Source organism: Hemicordylus capensis, chromosome 14 (assembly GCF_027244095.1).
Source record: "Hemicordylus capensis ecotype Gifberg chromosome 14, rHemCap1.1.pri, whole genome shotgun sequence".
NCBI lineage: Eukaryota > Metazoa > Chordata > Lepidosauria > Squamata > Cordylidae > Hemicordylus > Hemicordylus capensis.
Genome location: NC_069670.1, coordinates 14,437,688 through 14,458,006, shown reverse-complemented (window position 1 = coordinate 14,458,006; position 20,319 = coordinate 14,437,688). Strand labels below are relative to the sequence as shown.

The 20,319-nt window shown below is 51.4% G+C and overlaps 1 protein-coding gene across 1 annotated transcript; it reads left to right on the top strand.

Moving 5' to 3' along the window:
* Positions 1–122: 122 nt before the first annotated feature.
* NDUFS2 (NADH:ubiquinone oxidoreductase core subunit S2) lies at positions 123–20,036 on the top strand. Its single transcript, XM_053278611.1, has 14 exons — positions 123–251; positions 2,333–2,436; positions 3,626–3,816; positions 4,094–4,214; positions 6,011–6,123; positions 8,556–8,630; positions 8,743–8,820; positions 10,102–10,187; positions 10,401–10,520; positions 12,651–12,780; positions 14,012–14,107; positions 15,156–15,239; positions 18,014–18,071; positions 19,440–20,036. The coding sequence occupies exons 1-14, from the start codon at positions 163–165 to the stop codon at positions 19,475–19,477; spliced, it is 1,383 nt and encodes a 460-aa protein (XP_053134586.1). The 5' UTR covers positions 123–162; the 3' UTR covers positions 19,478–20,036.
* The last annotated feature ends 283 nt before the right edge of the window (positions 20,037–20,319 follow it).

Here is a 20,319-nt window from a genome sequence, read left to right as displayed (position 1 = left end):
CCACCTTCCCGTTTGCAAACCCCTGCACTGCTGCGGAATGATGGGGGGTGGGGGGAGCGCCAGTTCTTTGACCATACTAATAATGGCGGCCTTGAAGCGCTGGACAAAACGGAGCATGCGCGCCCCCGACGTCTGTTGCCGTCCGCGGTGCTGCAGGCAAAAATGGCGGCGCTCAGGTCCTTGTGGCGGCTGCGGACACCTTCAGGGTCATCTTGGGTGCAGGGTATTGCACTGGGGACGGCGCCCCACAGGTAACATTCCCCTTCTTGCATTGAGATTGGATGTATATTCCCCCACCCCCCTTTTTTTTTTGTGGCTGGTGTCTTGGAATTGTTGCAATTGCTACTCATCTGCTGCCCCAAGTTCATTTGGAAATGTCAAGCTGCTAGTCCTGCGTGTGGACTCAAGTTCTGACCGATCTGCAAGTCCTGCTGTCTTTAATCCTATGCATGTAGTAGGTATGATTACTTGGAGGCAAGGCAAGGGCATTCTGTATGTGGCCAGAGACACTGTTTCTGTCTCGGTGGCATTTGTGTGTTTCATTATTGAAAACATTTTGACATGGGGTGGGGGGAGGGTTGAGTCTCACTTTGCCTCGGGATATTTTATTTATTCATCTAGCACTGCTGACATGTGTGGTGCTTTACAAAGTAGGAGAGGAGTGGTCCCTGCCCCCAAGGGGCTTACAATCTGAAATTAAAGGAAGATCCTAGAGAAAGGAGAGGGATGTGAAGGGGAACAGGGAAGCAAACGTGGTTGTTATTATTATTAATAATTATTCAATTTCTATACTGCCCTTCCAAAAAGGGCTCAGGTGGTTTACACCGAGAAATAACAAATAAATAAGATGGATCCCTGTCCCCAAAGGGCTCAAAATAAAAAAAGAAACATAAGACAGACACCAGCAACAGCCACTGGAGGAATGCTGTGCTGGCTGGGGTTGGATAGGGCTGGTTACTCTTCCCCTGCTAAATAAAGAGAATCACCACGTTAAAAGGTGCCTCTTTGCCAAGTTAGCAAGGGTTTATACTAGTTAGGTACTAGTCTATCCTCTAATGGGGATTCCTGTTAGAGGATAGACTAGTACCACAAATCTTTAAGGTGCAACAAAAATCTTTTCCATCCCTTTAACAGTAGCTTCACGTGCAAAAACAGAGCAAGTTATGTTTTTTCATCTTTCCCCACTTTATCCCCATACTACATAGCAGGCTGCTATCGAAGACAGAGGAACGGACCAGTTAAAAATGGTGGCAACTCCACTAGGCTCATGCTTGTGAGAAGGTGGGGTCAGGTACCTAGATTCCTTCTGGAGATGATAGAGAAAAATGCAGACATAAGCTGCAGCTTACTAAATTTGCTGTGCCTGAGGAACATCTTCCCTGATGAGCAAGCATTTCAGCTGATCTCACTTCTGTTCCTTGCTACATAGGTATTTAAGTGTGATTCCTGATGGAGGCTCTGTGCCCTTAACAACCACACTGAGAAGTCTAAAGTTCAATTCCATGCTAGGGATCATTAGGAAGGGGATTGAAAAAAACTGCTAATATTATAGTGCCCTTATACAAAATTGTGGTGCGGCTACACTTGGAATACTGTGTACAATTCTGGTCACCACATCTAAAAAAAGGGACACTGTAGAACTGGAGAAGGTGCAGGGCAATCAAGATGATCAGGGGCCTGGAGCACCTTTCTTATGAGGCAAGGCTACAGCCATTGGGGCTTTTTAGTTCAGAAAAAAGATGGTGGGGAAACATGATAGAGGTCTATAAAATCATGCCTGGTATGGAGAAAGTGGAGAGAGAGAAAATCTAGGACCAACAAACAGAAGTACTTTTTCACACAACACATAATCAACTTGTAGAATTTTCTGCCACAAGATGTGATGACAGCCAACAACCTGGATGGCTTGAAGAGGGGTTTGGATAACTTCATGGAGAAGAGGTCTATCAATGGCTTCTAGTCGGAGGGCTGTAGGCCATCTCCAGTCTCAAAGGCAGGATGCCTCTGAGTACCATTTGCAGGGGAGTAACAGCAGGAGAAAGGGCATGCCCTCAACTCCTGCCTGTAGACTCCCAGTGGCATCTGATGGAGCACTGTATGAAACAGGATGCTGGACTAGATGGGCCTTCTTGGGCCTGATCCAGCAGGGCTGCTCTTAGGTTCTTATCATCCCCAGTTCTGCTGTGGTGGCTGGGGACCCTGTTGGAGAACCCCTTTTGTGGTCTGTTTATCCTTAAGTTACAAGCCTTGGTATCCACACTTCTCCGTCTTGTGGCTTTGCGCATAAATCTGCCAGATCTTAAAATAGTTTTTTGTGTTTCCCCCTTCTCAGATCAAAGCAGTGGCAACCCGATGTGGAATGGATCAAGGGGTATTCTGGTGCTGTCATGTACCCCACCAAAGAGACAGAAAAGTGGGTCCCTCCCCCTTGGAATGGTAAGTTTCCCTTGTGGTGTGCTCTTGAAATCACTGCTGTATTGTGAGGGCAGCACGGGGGGGGGGTCTCCATTAAGAGCAGAGTGGCTATCCCTCCCGAAATTCCAAAATTCAACTGGATTTTAAGCATCTCACCCAGATAGTTTAGCCCACCCAGATTTGCCCGGATTCCAGCTTTTTTTCTTTCTTTTTTTTTAAAGCTCAGTTCCAGCCCTTGTAGAAGCGGAGCTATGGAACAAAAATTATTTTCAAGCCAATTTACATAATATGCAAATTAGGCACCTGGATTTGGAAAGCCAGAATATGGCAACCCTAACCTGAGTTTAGTACCGTTGTGGGGGTGGGGGGAGGTGAGGCAAGCTCCCAGATCCAGCCTAGCCAAAGGCCACCAACCCTGAAAATAAACCAGAGTCTTAACCCAGGTTACCGTGTGGAAGGAGGGTTACTGGAGCCTGGGTTTGTCTGCTTTGCTGAGTCATCTTGAGATTTCAGCAGCTGCCCGCCATGTTTTACAGAGAGGGCTGCGGCTGCCAAGGCAGGGAGGCGGGAACGTGCCGCTCTGCACAGCCCTCTCTATGGTCACCAGCTTGTACTGGCATGAATGCAAGTTGCCCCGCCTCCTCCCCCCCCCCCGCTTGTGCAGCCAATCACATAGTAGCTGTGACATGCTGAGGTTTCCCCCTTCTGGTGTCTCGAGGCGCAAAGGTTTCAGAGAAGTGGACGGAGCCCGGTGTGAGGCTGGGTACCACCCCAGATACAGGGCGGCGTGGCACTTTGAGACGCCTTCCGCTCGCGCATGCGCAGGGGTTCATGGAACACCACCCAGAGATCTTCACCTTTCCCTCACACTCCTTTGGATCTGAGCCAGTCTCTCCGCCCCAAAGCAACATCAACGCAGCATCTTCATAATTAGGTTTCAGTCGGACTGCACGTTTTGCTCCATCATTCTGCTTCTACAAGGGCTCGAGCTTAGCTTTAAAAAGAAAAGAAAAGAAAATCTGGGCAAATCTGGGAGGTGGGCTAAACAATCTAGGTGAGGTGCTTAAAATCCGGGTGAAACCTGGAATTCCGGTGGAGGGCATGGCAACTCTAACCCAGGTTAGTCCGCCACGCACCTGGGTTAGTGCCGTTGTGCGTCGAGCCTGCTCAGTGTCCCACCTGCCGTCTTTCACTCTCTTGGCCTAAACAGACAAGGACCCTCCGGCTGAGAAGAAAGTCTCCAACCTGACCCTCAACTTTGGGCCCCAGCACCCTGCGGCCCACGGGGTCTTGCGGTTAGTCATGGAGCTGAACGGGGAGACGGTGAAGAAGTGCGACCCCCACATTGGCCTGCTCCACCGGGGCACTGAAAAACTGATCGAGTACAAGACGTATCTTCAGGTAACCCTGCCAGGATCGCTCCTGTCCCCCTGGTGAGCGACTGAGCCTCCAGGTTGGATGCTGCATCTTTTTGACGCAGGAGGCTCCCTGACCGGAATCACTGGCTGATAGAAGCTTTCCCTAACTTACTTAGAAATTATACCAATGCATTACATTTTTAGGGGGAAAGTTAGTGAAAGAATGCAATTGCCAGATGCTTGCTGTTGTATGTGTATGAAAGTCCGTGCTATGTGCGTCAACCAGCTCTGTGTATTAACACAATCCTGCTCCGTCTCAGGCTCTTCCATACTTCGACCGGCTCGACTACGTCTCTATGATGTGCAACGAACAGGCCTACTCCTTAGCCGTGGAAAAGCTGCTCAACATCCGTCCGCCCCTGAGGGCTCAGTGGATCCGAGGTGGGTGAGGGCCAGACAGCTTCTGTCTACCTCTTTTTGGTCAAAACAATCCCGGCTATCCACATGGTCACTTGCTGTATTGCTAGATTGTGTGGAAACAGCTCAGCAGTCCCCCAAAAATCAATGAATGGAAGAGGTTTGGCAAATCTGCTTCCCTTTGATATATTATAAGAATAGTCTCCAAGGCCTGTTTCCCACAGTGGCCCACCAGATGCCTCTGGGAAGCCCCCAAGCAGGAGATGAAGGCATGCCCTCTCTCCTGCTGTTGCTCCCCTGAAACTGGTATTTGGAAAGAGCCTGCTTCTGAGCCTAGAGGTAAGCACTAGCCACCAGCAGCTTTCCCAGAAAGCGGGCCAAAATACCAAAGCAAAATGTGGATTTTTTTTTTTTAAACCTCGATATATAGCGGGGAGAGGAGAGCTGGTCTTATGGTAGCAAGCATGACTTAGTTAAGCAGGGTCCACCCTGGTTGCATACGAATGGAAGACTTGATGTGTGTGAGCACTGTAAGAGATTCCCCTAAGGGGATGGAGCCGCTCTGCGAAGAGCATCTGAGGTTCCAAGTTCCCTCCCTGGCAGCATCTCCAAGAGAGGGCCGAGAGAGATTCCTGCCTGCAACCTTGGAGAAGCTGCTGCCAGTCTGTGTAGACAATGCTGAGCTAGATGGACCAAGGGTCTGACTCAGTATAGGGCAGCTTCCTGTGTTCCTATATCAGGCTACACTCTTAACGCACGATGAAAAACCAGAGTTGTGTGTGAAGTGCTCCCCGATAGCTTGCAGAGATTTGGGGGTAGATTTGGCGGATATGTGAAAGCACGCCTCCATTCTAGAGGAGATGCGATCTAAAAGCCAGGTGTGAAAAAGCCTCAGGATTAGTAGCCATTGATAGTCTTGTCACCCATGAATTTTTCTAAGCCCCTTTTTAAAGCTACCCAGGCTGATGGCCATCACCACCAGTCAGTCTTCGCTCTTATTTTATTTTCATCTGTGTGCGGAATGAGTTTTGTTCTTGGCGGCAGTATCTAGGCAGTGTGTGCAAACATGCAGTCAGAGTGGGGCCTTCCTGATTCAACCTAAAATTTGAGCGGACATCAAAAAATGTGTGAGCGCACGCCTTAGAGGGAACACTGCCACCAGTGTTCCTTCTAACAGGGACTCCCAGATATTGTGGACTACAACTCCAATAATCCCCAAACAAAAGCCATTGCTGCTGGGATTCTGGGAGTTGTTGTCGTCAACATCTGGGAATCCCTGATAGAAGGAACACGGGTCACCACATCCATGGAGAAGAGAGGCAGAGAATTCTATCGATTCATTATACGCTGTGTGGGAAAGCCCTTTCTTGTGTGGGTCCTAAATTTCCTGGCAGACAATTTCATGGGATGACCCATGATACTACATTGCAGCTGTTCGTCCCCATGAGCCAGTGCTGCCTCGAAACAAAAGCATATACTGTGTTTCTAACTTGGTACGGTTACTATAATTTCCCTACCCTTTAGTGTATCGGACTAGTCCCAGGGTGTTCTGAATTCAGATCCTCACTTGGCCGTGAAACTCAGTGAGTTATCTCGGGCCCGTCGTGCTTTCTCAGCAGAGCCTACCTCACAAGGTTGTTGTGAGGATGTGGTGCATGGGTGGGGGAGACCCACACCACACCACACATGCTGCCCTGGCGAGAATAAAAATGAAAGCAAGGCCTCTCTTATTTGACTGCCACCTGTCCTCTCTTCTTCCCCCATCTTGGTTCTTGGTTCTGTGTCTCGGTAGCTAACCCAAGCCTCTGCCTCTTTACCAGTTCTCTTTGGTGAAATAACACGTCTCTTGAACCACATCATGGCCATCACCACCCATGCCCTGGACATTGGCGCCATGACTCCTTTCTTCTGGATGTTTGAGGAAAGGGAGAAGGTAAGAACCAGCCCGGCTAGATTGGTCTACTCTGCCTGCAGAAGGCCCCAGGTCCAGTCGCCGGCAGTGCCTCCAGCTAAAAGTTTATTATTGGTTATTATTAAGGATATTTATATTCTGCTTCTCAACAAAAACGCTCTCAAAGTGGCTTAGGTAGGGAAAAGCACAATAGGAAAAAGATGGTTCCTTGTCGCTGTCCACAACGGGGCTCCCAGTCCAAAAGGAAGCCCACGGAAGACCCCAATAACAAGCACGGGGAAAGAAGCCATGTTGGGTTGGAGAGGGACAGTTGCTTTCCCCCTGCTCAAAATAAGAGAGCTGCCATTTTGGAAAGGTGCCCCTTGGCGCCATTTTGAGAAGGTGCCCCTTGACCCAGTCAGCAGAGGTCACTTAATGGGGCTGACCCTTGCCTGAGGGGGGCAAAGTTCATTCAAAGTTCATTAGTTATGGAGCATCTGCTTCTGCAGCTCAAAAGTTCCCGACACAGTTTCCATAGCCAAAGGACTGAGGAGATGGCTTCCTGCCTCAAAGGGGCTCCCAGTTTAAAAAAAAGAAACTCAAAGGAGGTCCCGACAACAGCCCCTGGGCTGAAAAGGCACAATTGCTCCCGCCCTGTTCTCAAATCAAGAGAGCCGCCATTTTGGAAAGGTGTCCCTTGGCGCCATTTTGAGAAGGGGTCCCTTGACCCAGTCAGCAGAGTTCACTTAACGAGGTCGACCTTTGCCTGAGCGGGGGGGGGGGGCAGGGGGGAGCTCATTTATTATTGATGGCGCACCTGCCCACTCTTTCTTTTTTCCCCCAGCCAAAAAAGTTCCCAAAGTGGCTTCCATAGCCAAAGGACTGAGGAGATGGTTCTCTGCCTTCAAGGGGCTCCCAGTCCAAAAAGAAACCTAAAGGAGACTCCAGCAATAACCCCTGTGAGGGACATTATGCTTTATCAAGGACATAGGAAGCTGCCATATACTGAGTCAGACCTTTGGTCCATCTAGCTCAGTATTGTCTTCACAGACTGGCAGCGGCTTCTCCAAGGTTGCAGGCAGGAGTCTCTCTCAGCCCTATCGTGGAGATGCTGCCAGGGAGGGAACTTGGAACTTTCTGCTCTTCCCAGAGTGGCTTCATCCCCTAAGAAGGGGAATTTCTTCCAGTGTTCACACTTCTAGTCTCCCTTTCATATGCAACCAGGGTGGACCCCGCTTAGCTATTTATTTATTTAACATATTTTTATACCGCCCAAAACTTATGTCTCTGGGCGGTTTACAAGAAGATAAAAACAAAAGTTAAACATTAGTTAAAAACAAAAACAAGAAATTTAAAAACAAGAAATTTAAAACACAACAACTTAAAATTTTAAAACAATATTCTAAAAACAACATTACAACAATCAAAACAATATCAGTTAAAAGCCTGGGTGAACAGAGGGGTCTTTAAAGACTTTTTAAAAGTGGTCAGAGATGGGGAGGCTCTTGTTTCACTAGGGAGCGCATTCCAAATCCTCGGGGCAGCAACGGAGAAGGCCCGTGTCCCTGAGTAACCCGCAGACGAGCTGGTGGCAACTGCAGACGGACCTCTCCTGATGATCTCAACGGGTGGTGGGGTTCATGACGAAGAAGATGTTCTCTTAAATACCCGGGGCCCAAGCTGTTTCGGGCTTCATAGGATGGGACCAGTCATGCTTGCTACCACCAGACCAGCTCTCCTTTTCCAGGTCCCTCTCTGGAAAGTTTGGAGCACTGATGCCGGTCCGAATAGATGCCGCTGGGTTAGATCAGGGCTTGGCAGCTGTTCCTCAGCATCAGCTCCTCTCCACCCCAGCCTCAGTGGCCAAGAGTGGGGGAGCTGGAGTCCTGCAAACCCCCCCTGATCTAGGCTGAACAGCCGTCTGACTTGGGGTAAGGCAGTTTCACCTCTTCAGACCAAATCCGGCCACTGCCTCTCCTCGCCCCAACAAGTTATTTCATAGCTCGAGGAAAGGACTTCGCCCAATTCCGCTCCCTGAAACTCAGGCTGGGAGAAGAGAGCTGGTCTGGTGGTAGCAAGCATGACTTGGCCCCAGAGCTAAGCAGGGTCCACCATGGTTGCATATGGATGGGAGACTTGATGTGTGAGCATTGGAAGATATTCCCCTCAGGGGATGAAGCCGCTCTGGGAAGAGCATCTAGGTTCCAAGTTCCCGCCCTGGCAGCATCTCCAAGATCGGGCTGAGAGAGACTCCTGCCTGCAACCTTGGAAAAGCCGCTGCCAGTCTGGGAAGACAACACTGAGCTAGCTGGACCAAGGGTCGGACTCAGTATATGGCAGCTTCCTATGTTCCTTCCTATGACCTTGTGCTTGTAGAGCGTATGCTCTTCCTAAAAATGGCGAGGGTTGTCCACGGGCTCTTAACAGATGCATTTCTTTCTCTCCTGCTCCCACCTTTTCTGGTCTCTCTGCAGATGTTTGAATTCTACGAGCGGGTCTCCGGGGCCCGGATGCACGCTGCTTATGTCCGCCCAGGAGGGGTCCACCAGGTCAGGAGTCAGTGGGGTTCGATGCCTTGATTCTTGGCGGGGAGGGCGGTTTGCTCTCCAGATGCTGTGGTGGGCCCTGGACCACATGTGCCCTGCTCTCCTTCCCCTTCAGGACATGCCTCTGGGGCTGATGGACGACATCTACGAGTTCGTGAAGAACTTCTCCATCCGGATCGATGAGGTGGAAGAGGTGAGGCTTTCGGGAGGATCGAAGGCGGGCTTTCCTTGCAGCTGCGGCCTTTGTCTGGCTGTGCGTCTTGTAATGTGGCAGAAGTCAAACGCACGGTTTCCCAAGACGTTGCTGCTGCTGCTCTTCTGACAGTTTCTCTGTGTAGCTGTCTTTATAACCATGCGGCATGTAAGAAACAGGTTCCTTGGTGGGGGGGGGGAATCCTCCAAGTGTCCTTGGAAAGGAATATAAACATCACATAGGAACACAGGAAGCTGCCGTCTACTGAGTCAGACCATTGTTTCCATCTAGCTCAGTTCTGTCCACACTGACTGGCAGCGGCTTACTCCCAGGTTGCAGACAGGAGGAGTCTCTCTCAGCCCTATCTTGGAGATGCTGCCAGGGAGGGAACCTGGAACCTTGTGCATGCAAGCAGGCAGATGCTCGTGCCAGAGCGGCCCCATCCCCTGAGGGGAATCTCTTACAGTGCTCACACATGGAGTCTCCCATTCAAGTGCAAACCAGGGTGGGCCCTGCTTAGCCAAGAGTACCGTTCATTGCACTCATTCAAATTGAAATTTGAATTTGAAACCTGCTGTAAGGTGGTGGCACCTTTTTTAATAATGCCAGCAAAGAGTCTCGGCAGAGGATTGGGCTATCAGCACCTCCCACCCTTGGTAGCTATATACCTCCATCAGGATCTGACGTGGCATCGCCCTGAGTGCCAGGGAACACCGAGGGAGAGGGGAGCTGCCCTCTTTCCTCCACTTCCAATCCCAAGTGTGCCTGGTTGGCCACTGAATAGGGCTGGGCTGGACGGGCCACGGCCTGATCCCGCCTGGCTTTTCTTAAGTTCGTATGTACCGTATGTGTCTTTTTCTGGACTTAAATAGTATCCCAGCGTAGACAGAGACCTGGCCAGAAGTGATCATCTGCTTTAGGATGAACTGATTTCCACCAGCACCAGCACCCTGTGAATCTAGTTTAATTCCTAAATCTACTCAGCAGTCCTGATTCCTACTCATGGAACTTCTTCATGCATATTGATCCACAGCACAGCCCACTGTGGAAATCGTAACATCCAAGCAAACCCTTCCTTTGGTCTTGGCCAGGAGGCCAAGAAACCTTTTGATCAATGAGATTCTTAGTAGTTTACAGATTATTTTCTTCATTAAAACAACATAGAACAATTTGTTTGGGGGGCAGCGAACAAATAAAGGATGATGATTTTTTTGAAAGATACCCATTTAAGGATCGTGTTTTTTGGAGTGGATACTTAATGCTCCGTTTTTCACTCATCAGTTGCTGACTAACAATCGAATCTGGAAGAACCGCACCATTGATATTGGCGTGGTAACAGCAGAGGAAGCCCTCAACTACGGTTTTAGGTAATTAACTTACAGAAATGGTGCATCTCATAAGAGTAAGGTAAGCCTGCCCCTTCTCCTCCCGTGTGGTAGGCACTGGAGTACAGGGGTCTGTATTGTTTCCAGCCGACAGAAAATGACCAAGACTCAAGATGCAATCTCCTTTTGACCTTGTGTTGAGTGTACAAATGACACATTCCTAGCTGTACCTCTCCTCTCCTCTCGCACTGTTAGTGGAGTGATGCTTCGTGGCTCAGGAATCCATTGGGACCTTCGCAAAAGTCAGCCCTACGATGTCTACGACCAAGTGGAATTTGATGTCCCAATTGGGTCACGGGGAGACTGCTACGACAGGTGTGTCTTTTCTTGGAGGAGGGAGGGAAGAAGTTGTGTGGGTGACGATGACATGGACAGCTTTCATGGTGCTCCAGCTGTCGCTTGCTAATTGCGGGTTTGAGTATCCGTGACTGGCAAACGGTCACGCACCCCACCAACTGTGACTTGAGTATTCATGGTTGGCGCCATTTTTTAAAAATTTCCAGCCATTTTTTGGCCAGTTTCCAGGGTCAATCCGAGGGTCCTTTACAGAGATCAGGGGGCAATTTTGGGTTTTTTTAGAGGAGTCATTTCTGGATGTCGGGGAATTTTTTTACCTTTTTGTGTGTGTGTTTTAGGCACTTTGGCACTCGCGATTTCCCTAACCCCCGTTCTCCCATTGAAGTCAACGACTTCCTTACCATGAATTTGCCAGCCACGGAGAAACAACTGTATTTATTTATTGTTCAGTTTTTATACCGCCTTTCATAATGCATCTCAAAGCGGCTTGCAAAAGTTAAAATACAATAAAATTCCAGAAAAGTAGCATTTAAACCCTTAAAATCGGTGCACACTCATTGAAATCGTATGCCGTGTCTTAGGTGGCCTTTGGTCCCCCATGGGTGCTAGGGCCAGTGATGGGGTCATCGCCTGAGGAAGAGGGTCTTGCCCAGTTCTGGTTTGATCCTGATGGGAAGGATGGAGTACATAAGACACGTGCATGGTGTGTGATGACGGAGGTGGGGGTGGCTGTTGGCACAGCCTTTGTTGTGTAAGAGGATCCGACAGATATAAGGCACCAAAGTCTGAATTCAGTGCAGGGCCCTGCCGGATTGGAAGCAGAACTGCCCAGGACCAGAGCGAGAACTCCTCCTGTCCCTTGTGAAGGGTAGCATATCTCTGTTCTCGGGGCATGGTCTGAAGGCCTACGGCGCAGCTCCCTTGCCGAAACAAAGCAGGTCTATCTCTGGTCATGCCTGGATGAGAGACGGCCTGGAATTCTTCTGTAGGTGGCCTTGAGATCTGCGATGGGAGAAACGTGAGAGAGAGACCTAAATACACTGTATTTAATACAGGCACGCCCTGACTTAGAAACATCCAGCTTAAAAACACCCGTACCTACCAACACAGCTCCATAACAGATTGCCTTAAGCAAGACCCCAACTTATAAATTACATACACACACGTCGTCCCTCTTGGGAACCCGGTGCGTTCCGAGGTGTGGACCTCCAGCTTACAAACCAACTTCGGGAACGCAACCTGTTTGTACGTTGGGGGCGTATAAGAACAGCCCTGCTGGATCAGGCCCAAGGCTCATCTAGTCCAGCCTTCTGTTTCACACAGTAGCCCACCTCTGGGGAGCCCACAGGCAAGAACCTAGGAAGCTGCCATAGACTGAGTCAGCCCACTGGTCTATCTAGCTCAGGATTGTCTTCACAGACTGGCAGCGGCTTCTCCAAGGTTGCAGGCAGGAGTCTCTCTCAGCCCGATCTTGGAGATGCTGCCAGGGAGGGAACTTGAAACCTTCGGCTTTTTCCAGAGCGGCTCCATCCCCTGAGGGGAATATCTTCGAGTACTCACACTTCTAGTCTCCCATTCATATGCAACCAGGGCAGACCCTGCTTAGCTAAGGGGACCAGTCATGCTTGCTACCACAAGACCAGCTCTCCTCTCTGACGGGAGAGGGGAGGGCATGCCCTCTCTCCTCCTGTTGCTCCTCTACAACTGGGATGAAGAGGCATCATGCCTCTGAGGCAGGAAGTGGCTCGCAGCCACCAGACTAGTAGCCATCGAGAGACCTGTCCTCCTCCATGAATTTGTCCAAGCCCCTTTTGAAGCCATCCAAGCTGGTGGCCCTCACCACCTCCCGTGGCAGAGAATTCCATAGATTCATTCTGCGTTGTGTAGGAAAAAGTCCTTCCTCCCGTCGGTCCTAAATTTCCCGACCTTTGGTTTCATGGGGGTGACCCCTGGTTCTGGTGTTGTGGGAGAGGGCTTGCGGTCAGCCCATCTCCTCCTCTGACCCGGAAGGCCTCTCCCACCATTCTGTATCTTCACTGTCCCCACCACCGGGACACTTACAGTTCCTTCCCAGGCTCTGTCTCTCGTCCCGGTCCTTGAGTTTCCTGAGCCCCGGGACCGTCCTCATCCCTGCCCTTCTCCCCGCAGGTACCTGTGCCGAGTGGAAGAGATGCGGCAGTCGCTCCGTATCATCTTGCAGGCCCTCAACAAGATGCCCGAGGGGGAGATCAAGGTGGACGACGCCAAGATCTCCCCTCCAAAGAGATCCGAGATGAAGGTAGAACCGAGCGGGAAGGGTTAGCGAGCAACGCCACGAGGCAGACCGGCGGAGGCCAAGTCTCTGGGCCACAATGGCTACGTGCTCCTTCTTTGGAAGAGGCCCGGGGACAAAACGTCAAGATGGGCCCCTACCTGCCTCCCCCACCTCTTTCTTCAGAGGCGGAGGGAGTCGAGAGCAAGCGGTCACTCCGCTGACAGCCCTCTTCTCCCTCGGGGGGTCCAGGGTTGCTGGTTTCCCCCCTACCCTTGCTCAGTGTTAGCTACATCCCTGTTGGGAGGCAGTCGGACTCTGAATATCAGTTGCCGGGGCCAGGAGAGGGCTATTGCCTTGCTTGCCCACTTGCGGGGGGCCTTCTGGAGGTGTCTGGGTGGCTACCACAGGAACGTAGGAAGCTGCCATATACTGAGTCAGACCCTTGGTCCATCTAGCTCAGTATTGTCTTCACAGACTGGCAGCGGCTTCTCCAAGCTTGCAGGCAGGAATCTCTCTCAGCCCTGTCTTGGAGATGCTGCCAGGGAGGGAACATGGAACCTAGATGCTCTTCCCAGAGGGGCTCCATCATCCCCTGAGGGGAATATCTTACAGTGCTCACACATGTAGTCTCCCATTCATATGCAACCAGGGCGGACTCTGCTTAGCTAAGGGGACCAGTCATGCTGGCTACCACTAGACCGGCTCTCCTCTCCAGTCCAGGCAGCAGGACTGGTGGCCTTAGAACGAGGGCCCTCTCCGTCGGAACCTAGGAAGTTGCTTTATACTGATGAGTCAGGCTCTTGGTCCGTTGAGCTCGGGATTGTCTGCTCTGACTGGCAGCAGCTCTCCTGGGGTCTTCCCCAGGCTTACCTGGAGATGCTGCCAGGGACTGAATGGAGGGACGTCCACATGCAAAGCGGGTGCTCTGCCACGGAACTGCGGCCCCTTCCCTCTCCATCTAAACATAGCCAAGGGGCCTTGCACTGAGTCAGGCACTTGGTCTGTCTTGCTCAGTCTTGCCAGCACTGACTGGCAGCGGCTCTCCAGAGTTCCAGGCAGGGGTCGTTCCCAGCCCTCCTGAGAGATGCTGCCAGGGACTGAACCTGGGGCCTCCTGGGTGCGACGCGGGTCCTCTGCCCCTGAGCTGCAGCCCTCACTCCTCCCCTCGCTGCCCAGCCCAGCCCAGCCTCGGTGCAAGGGGTCTCTGGCTTGGCTGCCGTCTCGGTCTTTCAGTGTCTCCTCCTTCTTTCGCCAGACCTCGATGGAGGCCCTGATCCACCACTTCAAGCTGTACACGGAGGGCTACCAGGTGCCCCCTGGAGCAACGTACACCGCCATCGAGGCCCCCAAGGTACCAGCTTTTGAGTTGCGCATTGTAGGGAGTTGGAGGGGACCTTGAGGCCGACCGTCAGACGGCCGGTCACCTTGTGGAAGCGCCTGTGAAACTTGAATCTGAACCTGGGCTCAACCCCCAGAACCAGCGTTCCCTGTAACAGGGATTGCCAGGTGTTGACTACAACTCCCATCACCCCCAGCTGCAGTGGCCTTTGGCCAAGGATGATGGGAGTTGTAGTCAACCCCTGGGCAGCGCTGTAGCAATCCACATGGCCCAGGACGACTACGACTTCTACGACAAGTGTTTATATGCCGTTTTTCAACAAAGGTTTCCCAAGCGGTTTACATAGAGAAATTATGCCCAAGTAAATAAGACGGCTCCCTGTTCTCATAGGGCTGATGTTTTAAAAAGGAGCCTAGGGGAGACACCGCCAGCAGCCACTGGAGGGAGGCTGGGCTGGGCAGGTCCAGGGGCTCTCCCCCTGCTCCAGTCAAGAGAATCGCCACTTTCATAAAGGTGCCTCTTGGCTGAGTTACAGGACTCTCGGCCAGGGTGATGCTGCTGCTTTCCCCCCTTGGTGTTTTTGACCGATTGCAAACTGATTGGGTCTGGTTTCATCTAAAGCAGGGATGGTGGGAGTTGTAGACCCACAACAGCTACAGACCCAAGTTGGAAAAACCCCGACCTGAAGGATTGCGTGGTTAGCCGCCTGTCTTGCTGAGAAAGGGTGGGATGCAAGTGTCTGAAATAAAATGCCCAGTTCAGGTCTACATTTCATGCATTCCCTGCTAACTGGGCAAAGAGGCACCTTTTACCGTGGTGATTCTCTTGTATTTAGCAGGGGGAGAGTAACTGGCCCTATCCACCCCCAGCACAGCATCCCTCCAGTGGCTGTTGCCGGTGTCTATCTGGCTTTTTAGACTGAGAGCCCTTTGGGGACAGGGAGCCATCTTATTTGTTTATTATTTCTCCGTGTAAACCGCCCTGAGCCATTTTTGGAAGGGCGGCATAGAAATCAAATTAATAATAATAATCATTTCTCTCTCTTGATCTCGTGCTGCAGGGAGAGTTTGGCGTGTATCTGGTCTCCGACGGCAGCAGCCGGCCCTACCGCTGTAAGATTAAAGCTCCCGGCTTTGCCCACCTGGTAAGGGGGAAATGCGCCCCAGGGGTCTGCGTCTGTGAAGGGAGAGGACCCAGGGTTCTCTGCAGCAGGGATTCCCCACTGCTGTTGACGGCCACTCCCAGAATCCCTAGCCGAGGACTGTTGCAACTGGGGATGCAGGGAGTTGTGGTCAACATCATCTGCTGAATCCCTGTGACAGGGAACCCTGAGGAGCACCTGGGAAGGGGGAAATGTAGTCTGGGTTTTAAGGTGTGTGTGTGAAGGGTGTGACTGGTGCCCGCAGAGGGTCTCAAACTGGTGACCCAAGGCATGTCAGGCAGGGATTAGGGATGTGTGAACCGGCTCGCCCTCGAACCGGGCCCGGTTAGGCTCGAGCCATCAGGCCGGTTCAGAGTTGAAAACTGTAAAAAATAAAATCCCTGGGTTCAGTGGACTCCGGGGGGATGCTGCTGCAGGGTGTGTGTGCGTGTATGTGTGCACGCACACGTGTGTGTCCAGCAGTTCTCACCCCACCCTTGAGGTCTTCTGTGAGCCGTTTTGGGATTTTTTTCCCTGACCACGGCCGCCGCGACCACATATAGGGCTGAAACTGCTCGAAAACAGGCCAAAACGGCCCATTGAAAACCGCAGTGAGGGAAACCGAGAGAGACAACCCGCCCCCCCCCCCCAGCAGGACCCCCAGAGGCCGCCAAACCCGGCAGTAAGTTTAAAATCTTATTTTATTTATTATTATGACAGTTTAGAACCCCAAACCGGCTCTAATTCGAGCTGAGCTGAGGTTCTAGTTCGGGGATGCCAGAACCAAACATGCCCGTTCTGGTTTGAGTCTGGTTTGGACTTGAACCGGACCGGGCTAATGGGCTTTGTGCACACCCCTAGCAGGGATACAACCCAAGGAGGTGGGGGAGAGATCAAGGTAGATGATGCCAAAGTCTTCCCTCCAAAGAGAGCAGAGATGAAGGCAGAACGGAACAAGGAGAGGGGGTGGTCTACTCCTTGGCAAAACCACTAGACAGATGGATAGGAACGTAGGAAGCTGCCATATACTGAGTAAGACCACTGGTCTGTCTAGCTCAGTATTGTCTTCACAGACTGGCAGCAGCTTCTCCAAGGTTGCGGGCAGGAATCTCTCTCAGCCCTGTCCTGGAGATGCTGCCAGGGAGGGGACTTGGAACCTGGATGCTCTTCCCAGAGCGGCTCCATCCCCTAAGAGGAATCTCTTCCAGTGTTCACACTTCTAGTCTCCCATTCATATGCAACCAGGGGAGACCCTGCTTAGCTAAGGGGACAAATCATGCTTTAGGTGCAAGCTCTGGCTTAGGGCCTCACCCCATGAGGGGCCTCCGACTTCCAAAAAAGTGACTAAATTTTAAGCTTTGCACAATGTATTTTCGTTTCTAATGCAGATAGGCTTATTTCCAGACAACGCTCTTGGTTCAGTTAGTTTCATGGGCCAAGATTGCTTCACAGGGTTGTGGACTTTCCCAGCTGTGTTGGCTGATCTTCCTTCCTCCGGTGCAAGGAGAGTGTCCAGCAGAGTGAACGGGAGGGCCCTCACTTCTGGCAGCGTGGCCAGCAGAAGGGCCGCTTCCTTCCCCAATCGTGTTCCCCTTCCTTCTGCCTAGACGGGCACCCGTTTCTCTCTGCCCCTGGAAGCCCCTTGTCACGCTGCTGTGGTTTGTGGTACGTGCACAAGGAAAGCTGTGTGCACTTCACGCTTCTGAACAGCTTAAAATAAATCTCAGAGCCACAATCCTGTGCCTGGAAAAGCCTTCGTCCTGTCGATCTCGTTGCACTTCATGCAAATCTTGGTTTCACTTTTGCATAATTCGGTTTCAATTGATGATGCAGAGAGACGCTCGGGTCTTCTCAAGTGACGGGAGTCTGTGACCGCTAGGAATCTTGTTGGGTGGCCAACTGGATTCAGATGACTTCATCAGGCGTTTGACCACGCACTGCAGCCTTTTTGTTTTCGTTTTTTAAGCAAGTTTCTAGGCCTTATTAAACTTCCTCTTTTTAACAAACGAAAGCTGGGATTTCTCGGGCTGCTGCATAGGGTGTCCCAACCTCACGTTCTGCATTCCTGCGGTCCTGGTACTGCATGAACTGTGGGAAGGTTTTTTTGTTTCGTTTTTGTTTAGTAAGCTGCTGGTACTTTCTCTTAAAGCATTAATTTAGTTACTTATTCCATTCATATACCACCTGATATGTGTATCTCTAGGCGGTGTACATAATATAAAATACAACTACTATAAAAACAGAATAATTTCACAGAATAAAAGCAATTAAACAGTTGAAACTTAATTTTAACAGGTACGCCTTGAGGGTCTTTTTAAAAGCAATCAGAGATGGAGACACCCTTATTTCGACGGCGGGGGGGCGCATGCCAAAGCCCTGGGGCAGCCACAGAGAAGGCCCCGTCCCAAGTTGCCACCAGATGAACTGGTGGCAACCGTAACCGGACCTCCCCAGATTATTTTGATAGGGGGCAGGGTTCATGACGGAGAAGGGGCTCTCTTAAGTACATTGGACCCAAGCATTAACTTGGAAGCAGCAAAACCTTTGGGTTACTTTCGCCCTCTGCTTTAAGGTGTAAACATAAATGTTTGTAAAAATAAACGCAGACCATCTTTGATAGTACAGGTAGCAGGGTGGGGATCCTCTGAATATATCTCTGTTGTTTGGGGTCTCCCTGCTGTTACCCCAAACTCGAATGGGCAAGCCAATCCACAGATCTCTCTCTTTCTCTCTCTCCTCTCTCTCTCTCTCACCCCAAACTGTGTCATCTTCCACAGGCCGGCTTGGATAAGATGTCGAGAAACCACATGCTTGCAGATGTGGTGGCCATAATCGGTAAGTGACCCTTTCTGCTGCATGTGGGAGCTCTGTGGGGCAGAATCAAAGGTTTGTCATGTTGGTGGAGGAGTGAATTTAGGAGTTCACAAGTAACCTGCCTTGGGAGCAAGAGGTTGCCGGTTGGAATCCCCGCTGGTATGTTTCCCAGACTATGGGGAACACCTCTATCGGGCAGCAGCAATATAGGAAGAGGCTGAAAGGCGTCATCTCATACTGTGCGGGAGGAGGCAATGGTCAACCCCTCCTGTATTCTACCAAAGACAACCACAGGCCTCTGTGGGCGCCAGGAGTCGACACCGACTCGATGGCACAACAGCTTGTGGTACTTCAGGTGTTGCTGAACTACAACTCCCATTATCCGCCACCACAGTAAATTGTAGCGGAGGATTCTGGGAATTGTCGTTCAGCCACAACATCTGGCGGGCCGCGGGTTGGGAACCCCTGAATTAGCCCATGCAGTTGAGAAGGAAACGAGGCCAGCGGTGGGGATGGATTCATAGCTTGCGGGGAGGGGAATGTCTCTTGGGCACAGTCCTCGGCTTCTCTAGTCAAATATTCGGGAATGCAGATTCCGGGCCAGACCTCCTTCGCCCTGCGGCTTTTGGAAGGCGCTGCCTGACACAGCAGATATTATTGAGCGAGGCCGACCAGCATATATGGTCGCTTCAGATGTCCAGCCCTTTCTGGGCCCACCTCGGATCTTTTCCGCTGGCTCCCCACAGACCTTCTTTCTCCGCTCCAGCCCCGCTTCCATCTTGGGGACCCCGAATCGGAAGGCAGGAAGGACGTCTGACACATACATAGAGACCTTGAATCTGCCTTATACCGAGTTAGAGCTTTTGGTCCTCCTGCCTCAGTATTGCCCACACCAAGGGTTCCCAACCTGGGTTCCTCCAGAGCTGTTGTGGAACTACAACGCCCATCACCCCCCAGCCGGAATAAATTGTAGCTGGGGATGATGGGAGTTGAAGTTCTGCGGCTCTTTGAATGAGACACTGATTCAATTGTGTGTTTAATTGTGTTTCAATAGTTTTGACTTTTTAAATTTTAATGGTTGAAATGTTTTTATCTTTTTATTGGTTATTTTTATTGTCTTGTAAACGGCCCAGAGAACTTGCGTTTCGGGTGGTATAAAAATATGTTAAATAAATAACATCTGGAGGAACCCAGGTTGGGAACCCTTGGTTTACACTGACTGGCAGCATCTCTCCGAGGTTTCAGGCAGGCGTCTCTCCCAGTCCTAACTGGAGATGCTGCCAGGGATTGAACCTGGGACAACTTTCTGCATGCCACGCAGATGCTCCTCTGCTGAGCTACGGCCACATCTGTATCCCTTCATCTTCTTCTCCTTCTTCTTCTTCTTAGGCACCCAGGATATTGTCTTTGGTGAAGTGGACAGATAAGCTCTGTGCCCTCAGGCCGAAGTGAAGCCATGCCTGGTACCCAGAGACTGTGTCCTCCGCCCAACACAGGATGTCGAAGTGTCGTCTTGCGTGTACAGTCCCCCGCGCGCGTGTCGGTGTGAGTGTGTGTGGCCGCCGCACACCTCGGGCGGGGCTTTGCTCAATAAAAAGTGTTCTCGGCAAACCTGCAGAATGTACCCAACCAGCCTGTGAAGTGAGGCCTCTGTGACCAGCTGAGGAGTGAGGCTTCTGCTGCCCAAGGCGGCTTCTCATCTGCCCTCGCCTTCCCAGCTGGGCTTCTTCCCCTTCTCTCTCTTTTCAGCGGTGCGTTTATGTTGGGCCCAGAGCGGCTCTGTCGGCAGCCTGCAGGCCTCTCCTTGTGGTTTGCTTCCTCCCTTCCTCTCTGCCACAGCTCCATCTTCACTCAGGCCTGTGTGCAGCTCATGCCAAAAGCATCCCAGCAGCGGGCAAGCCATTCTCCACGTGGCCCGCTCGGTCGCAGCTGGCGCAGGCCTGGCCTTCCCGACTGCAATAAAAGCCGTTCGTTTTTATTGATCGATTTCATGGATCTCCTGCTCTTCCTCCAAGGAGCCCAAAGTGGTTGCACGTGGTTAAATTTCTCCTTACAACAGTCCTGTGAGGTTGGTTAGGCTGCGAAAGACGCGACTGGCCCAGAGTCACCCAGCGATGGCCTGGGCTGAACGGGGATTCGAACTCGAGTCTTGGTCTAGCATTATTGTGCGTGGGAGAAGGTGCCTCGCCCTTCTCCTCCCAAAACTGTAGGCTGGTTCTCGGGACCGACAGCTGGGTCAGAAGAGTGGGGCTCCAAGCCTCCCCCTGCG